Here is a 15,373-nt window from a genome sequence, read left to right as displayed (position 1 = left end):
GCTGAATAATTACATTCATTTTTTTTATTGTGTATACAGTTTTTTTTTTAAGAAATTATCAGAGGACACGAAGATTAAGTATTTGGGTTTAACTTTAAAAGGTTGGAAAGGACTGAGACCCAGCAGCAGTAGCTTATGCAGGAGTTAAGGTTAGGTAACCTTTCATCACAGTTACTTCACCTGTCACTGTAATAGGAGGAAAGCAAGGCTCGGATCTCAGCAGAGACAGCGTTATCCTGCAGCAAGAGCCCCTCACAGGACGCAGGGGCTGAGAGAGGGGTGACTGAGGAGGAGGGGGGCAGCAAAACCAATGAGGGGTTGAACAAATGCAGGATTGAGGGCGGAGCCAATGAGTGTTTGTGTAACAACCAAATAATAAAAAATTTGAAAAATATAGGGGACGGATGTTTGGATTTACAGGATATACCAGGGATATACAGGATCAGGTGTATGAAAAATTCATAGTGTGAAACAAAGGGAAAAAAGGGGGAAAATAAGAGAAAAACATTAGAATGGTAAAGAGACAGACATACAAGCCACAGAAGAAACAGAAAGGAAAAGAGAAAGAGAGAGAAAAGTGTGTCAGCTTGTCAGAAATAGCAGCTTTGTCATTTCGGAGTGAAAAGTGCACTTCTGCTGCACAAATGGAATTATAAAATACAGACACTCCCCCCAATCTGCCATTTGTTGGAGAAACAGAAAGTCTCTCTTAAAGTCACGCTTGTGTGTTAGATGTGTCGACGGGCAGTGTTAAAACTTTTCACACACAACACCATTATCATGTTATACGCTTTTAACATAAAAATACACACTTGACTGTGTATTTTTGGTTTTGGTTAAATGCACTCACCCATCTCATGATACAGGGAGCCCTGTTTTGGTGTGACTATGGCAGGTTTCCGTGGTGAAGGCTGCTCAATCTTCATCAGTTCGTCACAGCACTGCCTCCATTGACCTGTAGGAGGCGGTAGTGGTTTAATTAAACTTAAGACATCACAATCGATGTACGCATGAATGATTTGGAATGACAGAAATCAACCCAAAACAATACAACCATAGTTATGATAAAGGTGCCTTTTTTAGATGTATGTATGTGATTTATGTATGTGTGTGTGTTAATATGTTATGTGTATGTATGGATATATTCATAACCTTTCTAGTTCCTTTCTTACCCTTTCATATGTACAAATATAAAAAAATCAATAATAAAGATATTAATAAAAAAAATAAAAGTGCCTTTTTATTGGCTGGCAGCTTTAGCGGTTTTGTATTCCTTAATGACAATTAATATATATATGCACTCCATTTAAAAACATATATACAGCCAACAGTCAGTCCCTGAACTACATTTCTTGACAAACTAACTTATTTGTTAAAAGTTGTGGCCCGGTTTCACAGACAAGGCATTTCAGCAGTGGCGGCTCGTGACTGCTCATCTAAGGGGCGCAAATTCAAAATATGTGTTCGGAGTGTCATGTGTGTTGTTCGTGTTTTCAAAATATGTGTTTGTTGCGTCATGTGAACCATGTGCATCACGTGTTTTGTCAAAATAAGTGCCTGCTGCACATGCCTCAAAACAGTTTATGATAAAAGAGACGCTCACGTTCCCAAAATACACGCAAGACACTTCCTTAACAGTAAACTCTGATTACATATGAGATTATGTAAGTATCTGGCAAACGTGAGCGTCTCTTTTATCATAAACCCTTTAGACGCGTCTGCAGCAGGCACTTATTTTGACAAGACACGTGATGCACACAGGATCACTCGCACACAGAACACATATTTTGAAATGACGAACCACACACGACCCGCTACATACATGTTGTGACGAACCTCGAAAAAAGAAGTCACCAGCCGCCACTGCTTTTCAGACACATCCATGCCTTAGATACAGACGTAACTGGTGTGTATCTCGAGACAAAACGATAGCACTGGCATTTTTTAAGATCTGTATGTTATTTTCAGTAGAGCCAGCTCATGTGTTTTAGTTTAGGACTAGCCTAAGCCTTGTCTGTGAAATAGGATTTTATACCCCTGGATTATGGCTTTTATATATCCTGTCTATTTTCCGCATGTTCCCGTCCATGTTCCAGTATGCTATATCCACAGGCATCTACTCACTCATATCATAAAACTGTTGCCAGAATGCCTCCATCCAGCGCTGTGTGTCTTCTCTGTTTTCTGCCCCGAGTGTATGCATGACCTCCTCTCCTCCATACTGGTTAGTGATACAGATATTCTGCGTCTTACTGTGAGGGTCTTTCTCTGCTGCTCGGATCCTTGTCTCCTAATATAAAGAAAAAAACATTTCGGTTTCAATAAACATGGGGCAGTGGAAGGTCTCATAATGTAACAAAACTGGAGACCATTTAGCAATAGTATTTAAACAACTGAACACCAAGTAAAAATATGGTTTGGAATGATGACCCTATAAGCTGCCCCCAACATTGTCACAATCCTTTTAAGCTATAGATTTAAGTTATTTTTCCTATTTAAATCATTCTTGTTTTTGTTTAAAGTAAATCCACTCCAGCAATTTTTGAACTGTGGAAGAAACTCAGCCAAATCATGCATGGAGTATTTAAAATCACTGAAGTTATTCCCAACAGGTGGCAGCATAGGACAAGTAAATGTGTTCAGAGAACAGCGGTCACCTGAGAGCAGAGGAATGTGCAGAGTCACAATGCGGCTCTCAGATGTTAAAGCAAACCCTTTGTGCTCATGATATGAAGCTCTCTAAAGCACCAGTAGATGACAATAAGTCTTTTCATAAATACGTTTAACATTTATGCCATTTCCAAAAGAAGAATGGATAAATTATGTGCCTAAAAGAACCAGAGTAGCACTGAATAGGACTTACTTTATTAATACCAATAGTCAATACAGGCTCCACATTAGCCTCCATGTCCTCTTTTTGATGATAACAGAAGAGATTTGTGCCTTTTAAAACACCATAGACATTCGTCCATCCTTGTGGTTCACCTCCCAGCTTAAAAGACAAAAAAAAGGAAGTGCGGGAGAACATTTAGACTTTGGTGACAGATTTGCCTCCACAGAAATCCAAAAATGGATGTGTATTATATTTATAAAACTATTTTTAATTAAGGTTAGACAATAGTAACTCTATTTGGCAACCTAAATGGATAAATACAGTAGACTTTTATTGTTTTTGTATAAAGCTAACCTGAACCTATGAGCATGTATGCTTTTATTTTCTTTACCTTGACTCTTAGACAGCCACTCATCATCTGTTGTGTCATACAGTGCGGTTGAGCAGCCAGACGACAACATACACTGCCATAAAGAGGCAACCAGTATGAACACTCCTCTGAAGAAAGAGAGAAAATGGGAGTTTTTAGAGTAATGACACATCTAGTGAGAAAATGATCAAGAAAGTTGTTTGATCTTACAACGCAAGAAAGAATTTCACAAGCCAGTAAACAGAAGGTATTTAAATTACGTCAGATTTAACACCCCAAACTCTTCGTAAAGCAGACTGAAACATAATCCGCGAGACAGATCTACCCACAGCGAGGCTATAAGACTGTCTGAAAACATGCAGACGACTGTAAGTGCCTCTTTTATTTGCCCTTTAGACACCACTGCTGGCCATTCAGAGGTTTATGAGCATGACCCTTAACAGTAAATCTGACAGACACTGACAGTCTACACACACATTAACACACTCTGTAAGCCTGTCTGTAATTGATTCTCTGTGTGAAGAGTGAAAAAGACTATCATGTTTAAAAGCGCATCACTTTGTATTACAGATAAAGTCATACAGTTTCAAGCTTTCCAAATTATTAAGTATTTAAGAACGACAAAGAGAGAGGATTTGGCAGCTCACCGTTTCCTGTGATGGTGAGGTCATGTGTACGGAAGCTGTCTTGGACATGAGAGAGACTGAGGGTTGTGTGAGCCAAAAGGTGATATTTAGGCCCCCTGTAAACACATACAGACAACAAATTAAGACTAAGGCAAAATCCAATTAGGTCGTTTGTTTTAAACAGAAGTGATCTTTTGGTTGGTTTGTTGAATTATAACCTAATTAAATTAAATCCACACTAAAATTCCTATATATTCCTATATAAATATATTTTTCAGCTCGAATAAATGCAATATGGCTATTTATAAATGCATTCAGTATGATTTCAAGAAAAAAATTGGTATTTAATCATTTTAAATGTTTTTCAAAGATAGCCCTATAATAGAAAGGTTCGACTGTGACAACCTGCCCCCTATAGACTGATATTCTCTGTTAGCCGGTAACAAAATATATATATGCTCTGTACTGTAGTGTAGGACAGCATTTGAAGAGTTTGGATCCAAAACGCAATAAATTCATTTTGACTAATTTCGGTAAAAACGTCTTTTCTATACCAAGAAAGTGACAAGATGAAAACCACTATTTCCTGTTACAAACTTTCACACAGAATCTTAAGGCTATAAAACATTAAAAATTCAAATCTATAATTTGATTTTCAAAAATTTATTATAAAACAGATTTTTTTACCCAGCAAAATGCAATAAATACATGTTTATTGCAAGTTTAATTACATAAATACATGTTTATTACAAGTTTTTTTTTAATGCTATAAATCTATAAATCTATATATAAATGTGCATTCATCTTTGCCATGATATATACATTTAGTTAACTAGTGCTATACACTGATTAAAAAAAGAAACATTAATGCCATTAAAGGCGGAGTCCATGATGTTTGAAAGCCAGTGTTGATATTTGAAATCGCCTAAACAAACACGCCCCTACCCCAATAGAATCTGGACCTTCTGTTGATAGACCCGCCCCACACATACGCAACCCGGCATTTGATTTGATTTGATTGGCTATAAGTGTGTTTTGGTAGTCGGCCCGTCTCCTTTTCCAAACCGTTTTTCAAACATCGTGGACTCCGCCTTTAATCAAAACACTTGGGACATCATCGCTGAACTTTTTCGACAGCGATCAGCTGTAAAAATTTTTGATCCTGCAAGATTTTTAGAGTAAAATAATGGAAAGTTTTTCATAAGATCCCCTGTGGTCAATGTGTTAGCTATAACAGAAGCTTGATGCTGTCGGGAGAACAAGCAACATCCGGCATTTTTCCTTCGCCCGAGTGCCTCTCGCGTAAATTATTAGATTTTGATGGCTTACGTTTCTTCCCTGCCACAGAAAACCACCACAGATTGATCAATTCCATCAAAAGTATTATTTTGTATTTGTTTGTTTGTTGATCACGAAGTACAAAGTAGATGAAGAAAACTAGGATTCTGTGTATTCAACACGCTGCCATTGTTGTTTACAATGCGTGGAATGGAGTGCTGTGATTTGTTGAGCGGATTTATTGCATTCTGCAGAGAAGGAGGACTGGCGTTTATCGCGTTTGGGGAAAAAAGATGACAGAATAACATGACGGTTATTGGATTTTGCGTAAAATTAAGAATTTACTTTTAAATTCTGACCTTACTGATACTTAATGTGTTTCGGAATCAACCTCTTCATTTGTATTATTAGTGTACATGTAATTTGTTTTTCTACACACTCACGGTACAGAGGGAACTGGTAGCAGTATTGTCGCCCCTCCTCCATTGCTGGTGGGGCTGCAGGTTCCAGGTTCCATGGCTGCCCTCAATTTCTTTCCTGATGACCTTCCCAGGGACGAGCTCAGTTTGCTGGCCAGCTTTCGTGGCGTGCTGCCCGCTGAGTAGTCTTCTTCAGAACAACAGCTGTAGAGCTCCACCCGCAGCTCGAACCCTGGGCTTGCCTCATTACTGCACACAGGAAACAAAGATTCATGACTACACACTCATTCAGTGCGTTTACATGCACAGAATAAGCGGATAAGTATCAAAAATCTGCTTATTACAGAAAACTGTTTTCATGCGTTTACATGCAAATCAATAAGCCGGCTATGCAAACAAATGCGTTTACATGGGACTTGAAGACTTATCAGTTTTCTCGCAGGCAGTGACGTCACCACCTATAGTACACAATAGTTGTTCAAAAAGTCAACGACATATCTGTCTTAAGCTGTACTGTTGTATCTCTTCTTGTGTGTGCAGAACCTGTAAATGTAACATGAGCTTCTATTTTCACAGTTTCTCTGCCAACTGCTTTAGTCAGGCGGAGACTTTTATGCGTTACTTTGCGCTTACTTCCGCGTGTGACGTTTATCTTTCATACTCTGAGACATGCGCACATGGACAAAACCGTGAGAAAGCGGGTTAAGGTGTTTACATGCCACGCAAAATCGGCGTAATGAGCAAAAAACTACCTGTGCCGATCGGTTTTTGCTTACGCCGTTTATGAGCTTTCTCTGATTAAAGAAATCAGTTTTACGCGTTTACATGACCCCACGTGTTATCAGTTTATTAAGCATAATCGGCGTAAGACTGTGCATGTAAACGCACTCCCTGACAGCATACGCAGTACAAATACATCTGCTTAAACAGGCATGATGTATAAACTGTACCTATTACATTTCCTTACAGATCTAGTAAACAGAAGCAGTCTTTCTCATACTCACAAGACAATTGTGTTGTCAAAGCAGATGTCTGTCAGGGTCCTGTCCACCATCACCATGTCTGTGTCAAAGATCTCACCTCCCAACTGCAGCAGACAGAAGACAGCACACCGATGCAGCTCTGAAAAAAAGAGAAAGACATTCGCATGGTTTAATTCGTTTAGAAGTCACACATAATACCTTTTGTAATGTCTTTATCAGTGACTATAAAATTAATTTGGAAAACATTTACTACTGCACCTGTGCCTGTGGTGCTCTGGGAATTTTTTCTAAAAAGAATTATTTTCTTTCTAAAGAAATTATTATTATTGTTTATTAAAAAAAAATTCATACATTCAGGTCCCTGATTATGGCTCTGCTTCAATGTAAATTTGCACATTTTTATGTCATTAACCCCAAATCATGTATATGGCTTTAAAAACATATATTATTATCTTAGGTGTATTAACAGGGCACTGTAGACATGAATGATTTCCCATGAACAAATACACATGTGGATTCCTGTTTCACATTCATCAAAAGTGCGTCTCCTCTTTCGGGTGCTGTAAGCACATAGGATTAAACTACATTAGTCACAGTTGTCTGGAAAAAGGTTTCAATGCCAATGTTATTATTCTATCAACCCAGAGGGCTTTGCAAGGCCTCAATGGTTGATAAATGGGTGTTTTGTTATCTTGGTAATCCGTATATTGTATGTGCAACATGTTTGTACAGTCTACAGCTTTCTGACAATATGTGCATGTGTCTCTTGAAAAAAAAAACAATGATATATGAGATCACTGATATCAGAAATAATTACCTCCTTTATTCTTAAAATACTCTGTGTCTTTCCACATGAGAGGGATCCGAATATCTGCAAAGCAGAGGTCAGACAAGGTTATTACACATACAGTACACATACACACAGTGTCACACAATACAGCTGCATGTAACTATGCTGACTGTAATGTCAATCATGATAAAAATAAGCCTCAATTACACATCTGCAATTTTATGCTGTGCTGGCATCAATATAAATTATCATTATCACCCTGACCCACCCACTACGCTACCATGCCCACCTGAATGAAACTCTTTGTGCAATTTCATTTGTTAATAGCTTCAGCTGAACTTCATTAAATTAATAGGAAAGGGCCGTTAGGCAACAATTAATTGACTAGTGGCTACAGTAGGTGGGCAGTAGAGAAATATGGGACCATCGTGTGTGTGTGTGTGCGCGTGATGAACAAATTGTTTAACATTCTGGATGTATTTGTGTGCTGGCACAATGAACCCAATTTGGTTTAAATGTAGGCTTTTCTTTGTGGGTCTCCTACAAAGATTGGCACGGGCACAGTCAAGAAGTCTGCAGTGGGAGTTAATAGTAAATGGTTTTAAGAGGGGGGCTGGGTCCCACACATTAAGAAGGGGACTTACAGCATAGCAGACACTTACAGCATATATAAAACAGCAGGGGTGTGATTTAGTGCTCAGAGCCTTTGGGGTTTACACACATATACCACCCACCCACACACACACATGTACAGTATGTACATATCTATAATAAACTTAGAGAAGCAAATTCTTAAACTGTTATGAATGCTGTGATGCACATAGTGGTTTCTAAATTTACAGAATAATATTTATAATAAACACAAATACACAACCACTTATAGTTAAACACACAAAGATATTTCATTATGTAAAATAAATAATTCATAAAGAACTTCAATGTTGACTATGAGCATACCTGAAATGGCTACTTTGCCTTTACAAGGGGATCGGTCATCCATTGGGCCTGCATCAGAAGACCTGTTCACAAACACACTCATTTACTAACAGTTAAATCATAACATTATAAAATGGCAACGTAGCCAGTTATTATACAAATAAAATTACATAATATCTGTGGTACTAGCGTCACTACCTATTGTTTGAGTCAATGTTGTTGCGTCAGACTAGTCAGGATGGTAAACAAACTTGCCTTAACACATGTTTACTCTAACCTGCGTAATATATAAAATGTGCCACAAAGAACACTCGCTTTCGAAATCCTACAAACCACAGTGAACTCTTCATGAAATCTAAACTGTATTTGCTGTAAAACTGTCACACTGCAATTATCAGGTTTGCATATTTTAAGAAACATTGGCTTGACTTTGACCATGATCATTGCTGCTGACAGTATGAACTTGAAACTGGGCTATAAAAAAATCATCTTTTATATATTGTATCCCCCAAATACTAGGGGTGCAACGGTTTTCTGTAAAGAATCGACCATTCCGTTATCCTCCAACGTTTTGGCTCGCACGTGCACCGCGGTGCACCGTGTTTGATTCAACCATGCATTTCTAATATATATGGTGAAAAAACAATGCATAAAACCGCTAATGTATGGTTCTGAATATGCTCTGTGGGTGTTTACATGAGAGTACCTGTCCAATCAACTCGTAGTATGCAAATCTGTTGCATAGTTCGTCCTCAGGTGTTGGTGTTTGTTTGTGTGTTGCAGACCGTTAAGCATGGCAAAAAAAGGTGAAAAGCCGCTAATAGAGGCACCGCTAGCTTCATTTAAGTCTACTGCAGCAGTGATGCTCAAGAAAACGTGGCCAAAACTGTAAAATTTGCACGGCCAAGTGCCATATGCAATAAAGACAATACATCTAATAGTCACTTTCTGCGCCGACATCACCAGGGTGTTTTTGATACGCAATCGCAGGGGAGATCGAAACAGTACACATTGCCTTCTGTGTATAAATGTTAACAAACTGATCTTCTTGCGAAAAAACTCGAAGATAGTGGCATAGAATATAAAAACTTACCCAGGGTTACTAAGTTACTGTATGTTGGTACATGTAGTATAATAATGCAAGTACTTTTAAGTGAAATAGTCAGAGGATAAAAACTGCTTAGGCTTTTATTTTTTGAAAAAGAAGCCTGTTGTGACCAACGTGTTTGTAAATAAAAACATTTTATTTAAATAATTTTACTTTCTTTGAATTTGACAGTAGCACTTTTGTCCCCGTAAACATACACACATCGAAACCGTGACACAGACTAAACCGGGAGTAATTTGATCCGTTGCACCCCTACCAAATACAACATCCCTAATCTATCATCTGATGTAGAAGAATATTTAGATGTCGCAAACAATTTAAAACAGTGACCTCTGACCTGCGTGCGACCCGTTGCATGACCTGAGCCTCTTTCATGCGCTGGAGCTCTGACATGTAAGCCATGATGCGAGCATTGCAGGTAAGGAGGCTCTTGGAGGCCTCCAGCGCTTGATCCCTCTGAGAGCAAGCGGCCAGCAGCTTACACGCCCCTTCTCGCATACGGATCTCATAGTCAATCTTCTTCTGGATGTCACTGTCCTAAAAAAACAAAGAGTTGTTGTTTTTATAATATGTTAGTTTTAAATGATTAACTCCTCTAGTTTTGGAACAACATGAGGTTGAACAAAGGAGCAAACTGTCCCTTTAAAATCACATCTCATATTGCAACAAGCTTCATCCGAAACATTACCCAGCAGCACAACGGTCTTTCACATCAGCAAAATTCAAAGGCCTGCAGAGGCATAGCATATTTCTCTACCAAGCCAAAATGTTTACAGCCGTCAGAAACACACAAGAGTAAATACTCTTATGTGCTACCCAGCACCACACAACGGCAACAACCCAGTCTGCTTTTTAATAGACAATTACAACTTGTTTATGTCTCTGTGTAGTGATGTATGAATACAATGTGGGAGTTAACAAGGTGGAAGAGACACACTGGACTTGGACATCACAGCACACTGGATCATTCTTGGTTACCTATACCTAAACATCTTGTGTATATTCAGACACTCAGAAAGAATTGAGATTAAAGATTTCCAATGGGGGCAAATTATCTACATACATGTATATTGACTCTAGTATGGGGTTTATCATTAAGTGCAGCAGGAAATCAAAAAGAAAGAGACAGACAAAGAGAGAGTCAGTTTTGTCATCATTTCTATAGAACTTGGTAGGTGCCATACAATTATATATGCATGCAAAAAGACAGGCTTTATTTTCCCTCTCCTGTTATTTGGGTTATATGTAATGTTCAATATTTAATGTTCAAATTAATATGATACTTAATTGTATGGAAAATGCTTTCCAATCTGAAAAGCGATTTACTTCAACAAAGGTTGTGTTGTTATACATGATATACAAATGTAAGGTCACCAATTTTTGACTTTGAAAGTCTTTGAAATAACCAAATTCAGAGCCTATTCTTTGCCCTTCTTGCCCATCACTGGGGCCCATATTAGCAACATAAAAGATTTCACCAGCTCAACACTTAACTTTAAACTTCATTTATTCTGTAGTCTCCTTTAAAATGAAAACTTTATTTTTCTCTACAGTTCATTTAAATATTCCAGATTTTGTTACAATTGTCGATAGTTGACCAAATGTGCTTTAGAAGCATAAACTTTTATTGATAGCTGAACAGAATTAACTATTCTTGAAGATTTAAGGATTTTGATCAAGTAAATCAAATCAGTAATTAATTTGCCTTCATATGATGTGATATTGATGGCGATAACAACAACAGACAACAAATCCAAAAAAGAAAAATAAGTTTTTATAAGTATAAAAAAACACCTAGTGAAAACCTCTTTCGGTATTTACATTGCTTAAATGACCCAAAACAGTGCTCACTTCAGTCGCACCTCACTCACTACAAATTTTTGTTCCACCGTTTACTCACACAGCACAAAGCACTCGGATAGCCTTTCGAATCGATCATATTTAATTTTTACACCGTGTGTCAAATAGTCCATGGTACAATCTGATTGGTCCACACTTCATTTAGACACTCAAACAGTGTCATAGCACATTTTCCTTTCTTCTGTATGAACATGGTATTAATATAAAGATAATAAATCAATAAATCCATCAAAATGTTTAAATAAACTCAGCACTGCAAAAAAAGTAGTAAATAACATCACACAAAAATCCTTCAAAACACACCAAAACACACACCCCTCCCCTGTGGCAGGTGCCGGGGCGAGCGAGCATGTGTGCCAGTCGGCATTCCTTAGATTGGCAGTGGCATGCTGTCAGCAGAGGGTGTGAAAGAGCGAGTTAGAGGCAATGAGAGGAGGAGAGAGGAGAAAACAGCGAACGCTCTGTTCCCTGGAAATGAAGCGCGAGTGTAGAAAATGAACCCAGATGGGAATAATTGAAAGAGATTGAATCTTCCCCACATTGACACAAAGATAGAGGACAAAGAGAATGAGTATGCAAAAATAATGAGTCTGTAATTACTCTGACAAACGCTATGCACAACACATTCATTTCTGCCACACTTCAGACAACCAGGAACCCTACAGCTACAGGACCACCAGAACAATGATTGGTTCATTCTTGTAAAACTATTTGGTAATTGCTAATAATTACCAAGTATGATGACTTTCTTGTTCTCTATGCGGTTTAAACCCCCAGTGGTCATGATAAACATGTATTTACAATGTGGCTATGACCCCAGCAGCAATGTCGGGAGCATATTTTGGTGGTAGGGGAAATGAGTCATGGGAAGTGAGTATGGTATTCAGAGGATACAGTACATTTTTTGAGGCATTTCCTAAAAAATTCCTTAAATAATGAACGGGAACTAATGACTTACTAGTCTAGTCAAAGGAACGAATGTTGATAGAGGAACCAGCCGTATGGAACCAGATAATATCATCAAAATCACATTAATATGCAATGTTTGAGTATCATAGTGTCAACCCCGGTTCTAAATATCTTTAACTCATCGCTAGAAATAGGATACGTTCCAACAGCTTTTAAACTAGCAGTTATTAAACCGCTGATTAAAAAACCACAGCTTGACCAAGGAGAACTTAATAACTTTAGACCAATCTCAAATCTCCCTTTTCTTTCGAAAATATTAGAAAAGGTAGTGGCAAGCCAGTTACGCACATTCTTGACAAATAATAGAACATATGAAAAGTTCCAATCAGGATTCAGGCCCCACCATAGCACAGAGACAGCGTTGCTTAGAGTTACAAATGACCTCCTATTAACATCCGATCGTGGAGAAATCTCAATTCTTATATTACTAGACCTTAGTGCAGCATTTGACACAATAGACCACAGAATCCTACTCAATAGACTAGAAAACTATGTTGGTATCAGTGGTCAGGCGCTAGCCTGGTTTAGGTCATATCTAACCAATCGCTATCACTTTGTTTATGTAAATGAGGAAGAGTCATATCACTCCCTGGTAAAATACGGTGTACCGCAGGGATCAGTTTTAGGTCCTATCCTGTTCTCGTTATACATGTTACCCCTAGGAGACATTATCAGGAAACATAACATAAGTTTTCACTGCTATGCGGATGATACCCAGCTTTACATCTCCTCGCATCCCAGCGAAACACACACGTTTTCTAAGCTAAAAGACTGCATTAGCGATGTTAGTGACTGGATGGCACATAACTTTCTTAAGCTCAACTCCAATAAGACAGAGGTACTTATTATTGAACCAAATCGCTACAAACATAATATGTCAGATTACAAATTGCACATAGATGGCTGTACTGTGGTGCCATCTTCCACGGTTAGGAACTTAGGTGTGATGTTCGACAGCAACTTATCCTTTGATAGTCATATCGCCAACGTCTGCCGCACAGCATTCTTCCATCTTAGAAATATCTCAAAAATACGCCATATACTGTCTACATCTGACGCAGAGAAGCTTATTCATGCTTTTATGACCTCTAGAATAGACTATTGTAACTCGCTACTCGGGGGATGCCATTCAAATCAGGTCAACAAGCTTCAGCTAGTTCAAAACGCTTCTGCAAGGGTACTTACTCGATCTAAGAAGTATGACCACATAAGCCCAATTCTGGCATCTTTACACTGGCTACCAGTTAAATATCGCATCCAATTTAAAATATCACTAATCACCTACAAAGCTTTAAATGGCTTAGCACCCTCATATCTTAGAGAATTACTATCAGAATACAATCCATCACACACACTACTATCGCAAAATTCTGGCCTATTGATTATCCCTAGACTATCAAAAGTGTCTAAAAGTGGAAGATCCTTTTCCTACTTAGCCCCTAAGCTCTGGAATGATTTACCAACCGATGTCCGAGAATCAGACACAGTCGATCATTTTAAATCTAGACTTAAAACTTTTCTCTTCAACAAAGCATTCGCATAATTTGTCTAGTAAAGGTTCTTAACTCGCAATAGTTATTTTCACGGAACAAAGCACTCACGGTCATAACACAGACCAACCAAATAAATAAATAAAAACCTTTTCTACATGAACACTTAAAATGAATTGCATTAAATAGTTTGCCACCGTTTGCCACTGAACCTGCATTAACGACGACAGTGGGGCTTCCGGCCTTAGTCAAACGGTTTGGCACGTATGGTCGGGTTGCGATTTTGGTGCTTTCGTGTGTCTTGTGAATAGTATACCATACAGACCCGTTTGCCACTGAACCTGCATTAACGACGACAGTGGGGCCTCCAGCCTTAGTCAAACGGGTTGGTATGTATGGTCGGGTTGCGTTTTTCGCGCTTTCGTGTGTCTTGTGAATAGTATGCCATACATACCCGTTTGCCACTGAACCTGCATTAACGACGACAGTGGGGCCTCCAGCCTTAGTCAAACGGGTTGGCACGTATGGTCGGGTTGCGATTTTGGCGCTATCGTAAGTCTTATGAATAGTATGCCATACAGACCCGTTTGCCACTGAACCTGCATTAACGACGACAGTGGGGCCCTCCAGCCTTAGTCAAACGGGTTGGTATGTATGGTCGGGTTGCGTTTTTCGCGCTTTCGTGTGTTTTGTGAATAGTATCCCATACTGACCCGTTTGCCACTGAACCTGCATTAACGACGACAGTGGGGCCTCCAGCCTTAGTCAAACGGGTTGGCACGTATGGTCGGGTTGCGATTTTGGCGCTATCGTAAGTCTTATGAATAGTATGCCATACAGACCCGTTTGCCACTGAACCTGCATTAACGACGACAGTGGGGCTTCCGGCCTTAGTCAAACGGGTTAACACGTATGGTCGGGTTGCGATGTTTTTGGCGTTTTCTCCTGGTCCTGTAAATGGTATACAATATAGACCCGTTTGCCACTGAACCTGCATTAACGACGACAGTGGGGCTTTAGGCCTTAGTCAAATGGGTCGTCAGGTTTCATTTTCTCTTAAAGATCGGAAGGTGACCCTTATTTACCATATATACCCTCGCATTGGGCCCCCAATTTGCTAAATCCTCAACTGTGGATAACATAATTATGCCGCAATATTTAGTCTGTCTGGAACTAAGCTGAGTTAAACCACATCACTGTGTGACACTTCAATACATATGAACGGCCGCTACGCTAATACGATTTTGTTTTTCTCTCCCTGTCTCGTCCTCGACCCGAGGACAAGACAAACAGACCCAGTCCCGGTAGATGTGAAAGTCGGCACACCTCTGATCTACTGGCTGTCCTTCAACGTTATGCCCAGCTGATACCTGACCAACGATCACCGGCAGAACCGCTTAATCTCCGCTAAATCTCCATTTCCGTTCTCCCAAGGGTTTTTCCCTCTTAGGACTTATTTTTCCTCGGATAAAAGCCCGGGGTTTTTTTTTCTCCTAGGGGGTTTTTCACCCCGGGGAGGCAGCCTTTTTGGGCTTTACCTAGCTTCCTCTTCTATACGTTGCTTTAGTAATACGTGCAATTATAATATTGAGTCATAGCCGCAGCAAATTTAACTGCTCATGCTATCATGTATTCTGTTGTGCTATCTGTCGTTTTCTGTGCTTTTCACTGCTTCTATTTATGTAAAGCTGCTTTAAAACAATTGACTTTT

The 15,373-nt window shown here is 39.1% G+C and overlaps 1 protein-coding gene across 5 annotated transcripts in view; it reads right to left on the bottom strand.

The window, feature by feature from the left end:
• rtkna (rhotekin a) overlaps positions 1-15,373 on the bottom strand; it is a 137,599-nt gene that overhangs the window by 3,147 nt on the left and 119,079 nt on the right. For 4 of the 5 annotated variants that reach the window (XM_065266973.2, XM_065266970.2, XM_065266971.2 and 1 more), the window contains exons 2-11: positions 9,681-9,880; positions 8,257-8,318; positions 7,327-7,380; positions 6,531-6,648; positions 5,551-5,775; positions 3,851-3,945; positions 3,225-3,331; positions 2,864-2,992; positions 2,125-2,290; positions 851-955 (exon numbers count right to left, since the gene is read on the bottom strand). In XM_065266973.2, coding sequence (XP_065123045.2) covers positions 851-955; positions 2,125-2,290; positions 2,864-2,992; positions 3,225-3,331; positions 3,851-3,945; positions 5,551-5,775; positions 6,531-6,648; positions 7,327-7,380; positions 8,257-8,318; positions 9,681-9,841 — 1,222 coding nt within the window. In that variant the 5' untranslated portion in view covers positions 9,842-9,880. Of the gene's footprint in view, positions 1-180; positions 284-850; positions 956-2,124; positions 2,291-2,863; positions 2,993-3,224; positions 3,332-3,850; positions 3,946-5,550; positions 5,776-6,530; positions 6,649-7,326; positions 7,381-8,256; positions 8,319-9,680; positions 9,881-15,373 lie in introns of all 5 variants that reach the window. The other variant, XM_065266974.2, reaches the window with a different exon arrangement.

Source organism: Paramisgurnus dabryanus, chromosome 5, assembly GCF_030506205.2.
Source record: "Paramisgurnus dabryanus chromosome 5, PD_genome_1.1, whole genome shotgun sequence".
NCBI classification, from domain to species: domain Eukaryota; kingdom Metazoa; phylum Chordata; class Actinopteri; order Cypriniformes; family Cobitidae; genus Paramisgurnus; species Paramisgurnus dabryanus.
Note: the sequence above shows the minus strand (reverse complement) of the source record. Positions and strands in the feature narration are given on the sequence as shown.